Source organism: Coregonus lavaretus (assembly GCF_964263955.1).
Source record: "Coregonus lavaretus genome assembly, chromosome: 2".
In the NCBI taxonomy this organism is placed as follows: domain Eukaryota; kingdom Metazoa; phylum Chordata; class Actinopteri; order Salmoniformes; family Salmonidae; genus Coregonus; species Coregonus lavaretus.
Genome location: NC_139989.1, coordinates 29,232,498 through 29,238,084, shown reverse-complemented (window position 1 = coordinate 29,238,084; position 5,587 = coordinate 29,232,498). Strand labels below are relative to the sequence as shown.

The 5,587-nt window shown below is 41.4% G+C and overlaps 1 protein-coding gene across 1 annotated transcript; it reads left to right on the top strand.

Moving 5' to 3' along the window:
* Nucleotides 1-269: 269 nt before the first annotated feature.
* LOC311138646 (protein mono-ADP-ribosyltransferase PARP9-like) lies at nucleotides 270-4,474 on the top strand (the record flags this gene model as incomplete). Its single annotated transcript, XM_084173425.1, has 3 exons — nucleotides 270-371; nucleotides 3,876-4,035; nucleotides 4,188-4,474. 3 exons carry the CDS (start codon nucleotides 270-272, stop codon nucleotides 4,472-4,474), a joined length of 549 nt encoding a protein of 182 aa, XP_084029551.1.
* Nucleotides 4,475-5,587: the final 1,113 nt, after the last annotated feature.

The following is a 5,587-nucleotide window of genomic DNA, read 5'->3' as shown; positions in this document are numbered from 1 at the left end:
CACTATATGCCCTCACAAAAGTGAAGTGTCTGAAAAGGTAAATGCAAATAAGTCTCTATAAGACTTAGTAAGGTAACCAACTACACTGCAATGGACTGTTATGAGATCAAATATGAAATCGTTAGCCTACCTCGATGTTCCTAGCAATATGTTAAGAGTAGTATATCTCTAACTATATTTGCTATATCCAGTCCATATGTATAACATGGAATAAGCAAGTAATTTGTAAGCTTTCTGTATTCCTCTGTTAAGAGTCTTGGTGACTGAGCATGGCACAAAAAAGGCAGGTGTCTTCAATCTCCTTCCCGGCCACTGGTACTGGTGTGCTGGGCTTCAGCAAGCAGGTGGTTGCAAAGATCATGATGGACACAACAATGGAATGAAGATGGATATTTATTATGTTATCTTTCCATCTGACACTGAGACGTACAGTGGGGAAAAAAAGTATTTAGTCAGCCACCAATTGTGCATGTTCTCCCACTTAAAAAGATGAGAGAGGCCTGTAATTTTCATCATAGGTACACGTCAACTATGACAGACAAAATGAGAAAAGAAAATCCAGAAAATCACATTGTAGGATTTTTAATGAATTTATTTGCAAATTATGGTGGAAAATAAGTATTTGGTCAATAACAAAAGTTTCTCAATACTTTGTTATATACCCTTTGTTGGCAATGACACAGGTCAAACGTTTTCTGTAAGCCTTCACAAGGTTTTCACACACTATTGCTGGTATTTTGGCCCATTCCTCCATGCAGATCTCCTCTAGAGCAGTGATGTTATGGGGCTGTCGCTGGGCAACACAGACTTTCAACTCCCTCCAAAGATTTTCTATGGGGTTGAGATCTGGAGACTGGCTAGGCCACTCCAGGACCTTGAAATGCTTCTTACGAAGCCACTCCTTCGTTGCCCGGGCGGTGTGTTTGGGATCATTGTCATGCTGAAAGACCCAGCCACGTTTCATCTTCAGTGCCCTTGCTGATGGAAGGAGGTTTTCACTCAAAATCTCACGATACATGGCCCCATTCATTCTTTCCTTTACACGGATCAGTCGTCCTGGTCCCTTTGCAGAAAAACATCCCCAAAGCATGATATTTCCACCCCCATGCTTCACAGTAGGTATGGTGTTCTTTGGATGCAACTCAGCATTCTTTGTCCTCCAAACACGACGAGTTGAGTTTTTACCAAAAAGTTATATTTTGGTTTCATCTGACCATATGACATTCTCCCAATCCTCTTCTGGATCATCCAAATGCACTCTAGCAAACTTCAGACGGGCCTGGACATGTACTGTCTTAAGCAGGGGGACACGTCTGGCACTGCAGGATTTGAGTCCCTGGCGGCGTAGTGTGTTACTGATGGTAGGCTTTGTTACTTTGGTCCCAGCTCTCTGCAGGTCATTCACTAGGTCCCCCCGTGTGGTTCTGGGATTTTTGCTCACCGTTCTTGTGATCATTTTGACCCCACGTGGTGAGATCTTGTGTGGAGCCCCAGATCGAGGGAGATTATCAGTGGTCTTGTATGTCTTCCATTTCCTAATAATTGCTCCCACAGTTGATTTCTTCAAACCAAGCTGCTTACCTATTGCAGATTCAGTCTTCCCAGCCTGGTGCAGGTCTACAATTTTGTTTCTGGTGTCCTTTGACAGCTCTTTGGTCTTGGCCATAGTGGAGTTTGGAGTGTGACTGTTTGAGGTTGTGGACAGGTGTCTTTTATACTGATAACAAGTTCAAACAGGTGCCATTAATACAGGTAACGAGTGGAGGACAGAGGAGCCTCTTAAAGAAGAAGTTACAGGTCTGTGAGAGCCAGAAATCTTGCTTGTTTGTAGGTGACCAAATACTTATTTTTCACCATAATTTGCAAATAAATTCATTCAAAATCCTACAATGTGATTTTCAGAAAAAAAAAAATCTCAATTTTGCTTTGATTTGGTAATTCCAGGCTTTGAACTGAATAGTTTGGGAATATGGTGTATTTCTAAATCAAGACTTCAGTTCTTTACTGTCTTGCTCTGACACACCATAACTGATATAGCATAGTTACCAGTAGGAGTGTGCCAATATCGTCATATTCGTAATCGTATCAGTTATATGACACTTGATACTCTTAATCAGATTTACTTGTGATCGGAGAACCCGGAAGTATACTTTAAATGTTGGTAAAGCCTATACCTCAAGTGCAGTGAAGTGTTCCTTCACTCATTCACACACATTGTTAAACGACCCCGACATATGAAAATGCACATGATTTATTTACTTAGTCCTATTCAATTATCAACGGAATAAGCAAATAAATAGCCTATTGCATGGCTGGCTACATTTATTCCAGACACAGATTTAGATGAAGTTAGGCTAATTCACTTGCCCCATATTTTTTCACTTTCGAGAGGAGCAAAGCTTTTCTCTCCCAAAACTTATGCCACAACATTTGTACATCAAAATATACAATCTACATTTGTCATTTTTATTTTCTAATGATCTGTCGCTCAGTAAACATGCCTGGGGAGAATAAATAATAATAGCAAGCAAGAATGGTCATGGATCACAACATAACGACAGACGTCGTCAGCAATGGAATAATTATACAGACCGACAAAGTAAACCTACTAAACAATGCCAAGTAGACAGACAAAAACGACCATATGACCTTAGCAAAGTCGACAGGAAATAACTACGTTGAACAACAATGACTAGCTACAGATTCATATATGATGTTTGGAGAAGGGGGGACTTGTGCCCTTAGAGAAGTGACCGTGAGTGAGTGAAACACCCGTGCATGTGTCTGGGGAAATGAGAGCAGAGGGAGAGCGGCTTGTTCTAATCCAGTCATTGCAGCAGACTCAACCGATACCCCGCCAGTTTCTTTACAGACAGAAGAACTAGCCAATAGTTTTTTAGAGCACACAGCACTTCACGCTGTTTGTTTGAGTGAAAGAGAGCTGCGTGCTGGCAGCTGAAAATATCCGGTCACCGATCATTACAAAAAATACTTTTTATAATCGTATTTGGAAAATTCTCCATAGCCGTTACGATACTTGTTTTGTCCGAGTACTCGGCACACCCCTAGTTACCATTGCTCACATATTTCTGCTCTTTTCCACAGGCTTTTGAAGATCAACTGAAATCTCTTCAAGGCGCAACACAACATTCTAGCTCCTCCAACAGTGACTCCTCTAAAGGTGAGATCCCAATCAAAAGAAGTAGACTAAGTGGTATGTTAATATAATTTGTGTCTCAACAGAACACATACAACATCTTTCTTCCAACTTTTGAACTAACGTATGCTTTCATGTCTGTGAATCTGCAAGGATTTGGGCACACAACTGATCGTTATGAGTCCAGAGCTACAAATTAACACCGATATCCAAGAGGAGGTGCAACACTGTATATCGAGCTCAGCAGTGCCCACAGTGACACATTGAGGGAGGCCAAATATTGGCTCATGTACGCTTTCATGCCCTCTGAGAACTTCACCACGCTCAACAGTTTCAATCTGCACTTTGGTCAGAGGGAATTTGACGAGCTGCTTTCCCTTCAAACCAAGTAGAATGTTTCCATTGAGGAGTTCTTTAAAGATAGTCGTACTGGTGTGACCATCCAGGGGGTTTCTAGAGGTGTCAGAGCTTCTGTGTTAAAGTTGGAAGCCATTTACAAGAAAATGTTGCAAAAAAAGAATGGAGTTACATGGGCCTGAAATTGTCCAACAATTTCCCAAGGAAGCCTGTAGAGAAAAACAGCTCAGACGATTTTTCCGGGCTTTAAATTGTCAGGGTGAGTGTTAACAAAATAAACTACAGATTTAACAGTAAATGTGCAATCTGTGGTATTTACTGCATGATAACTGATCAAATATGGTTTAATCTTTTGTTACAGGTTGAGAAGGTGGAGAATAGCACTCTGAACCATCTCTCTGAGCTAAAGAAGAGACAGTTGCAGCCTGCCTCTTCACAACGAATGTACCAGCGCCTGCCAGCGCAATACTGTGACCTGGTCAGCCGAGTGGGCTTCCAGAGGGAGTTTGCACCACCTGACGGTAAGCGAAGCCACCTATTTAAATGGAATGACATTTTATAGACTTTCACAAGGCTTTTTGAGGCACATACCTATACCTAGTTTGCAGCTAAAACATAACTCAACCTACATCATCACACAATGTTTTTGTTAATGTGTTACTTTCATCCATAGAGCAAATGTATGGAGAGGGTATCTACTTCAGTAGCAGCGTGCATGGGACAGAGAAGCTGTGGAGGGGCTTGGCTGATGAAGAGTACCTGTACTTCATTGAGGCACAGATGCTGACGGGGAAGTCTACTATTGGCTCACCAGGTCTTATTGTGCCACCGGAGACCCCCGGTGGAGACCCCCTCAGCCTGTATGACAGCGTGAATGGGGTCGTAGGCACCTGTGTCATTTTCAATGTACACCAGGCCCTACCTGAATATCTGATCATCTGCAACAACAAAAAAACTTGAACCCATAAGTTTGGATAACGATTAAGTCCTATGAAGTAATTTTGTTTTAAAAGAGCGATCTAGAACTTCATTTTGTTCAGTGATTGCTACTCTATAGTTATGAAGGAAAAATGGATTTGATACACCAATTTATGAAATTGACATATTTGCATCACATGTACAGTTGAAGTTGGAAGTTTACATACACTTAGGTTGGAGTCATTAAAACTTGTTTTTCAACTACTCCACAAATTTCTTATTAACAAACTATAGTTTTGGCAAGTCGTTTAGGACATATACTTTGTGCATGACACAAGTAATTTTTCCAACAATTGTTTACAGACAGATTATTTCACTTATAATTCACTGTATCACAATTCCAGTAGGTCAGACGTTTTACTTACACTAAGTTGACTATGCCCTTAAAGAGCTTGGAAAATTTCAGAAAATGATGTCATGGCTTTAGAAGCTTCTGATAGGCTAATTTACATCATTTGAGTCAATTGGAGGTGTACCTGTGGATGTATTTCAAGGTCTACCTTCAAACTCAGTGCCTCTTTGCTTGACATCATGGGACAATCAAAATAAATCAGCCAAGACCTCAGAAAAACAATTGTAGACCTCCACAAGTCTGGTTCATCCTTGGGAGCAATTTCCAAACGCCTGAAGGTACCACATTCATCTGTACAAACAATAGTACGCAAGTATAAACACCATGGGACCACGCAGCCGTCATACCGCTCAGGAAGGAGACGCGTTCTGTCTCCTAGAGATGAACGTACTTTGGTGCAAAAAGTGCAAATCAGACCCATAACAACAGCAAAGGACCTTGTGAAGATGCTGGAGGAAACAGGTACAAAAGTATCTATATCCACAGTAAAACGAGTCCTATATCGACATAACCTGAAAGGCCGCTCAGCAAGGAAGAAGCCACTGCTCCAAAACCGCCATTAAAAAAGCCAGACTACGGTTTGCAACTGCACATGGGGACAAAGATCTTACTTTTTTGGAGAAATGTCCTCTGGTCTGATGAAACAAAAATAGAACTGTTTGGCCATAATGACCATCGTTATGTTTGCAGGCCGAAGATCACCATCCCAACCGTGAAGCACAGGGGTGGCAGCATCATGCTGT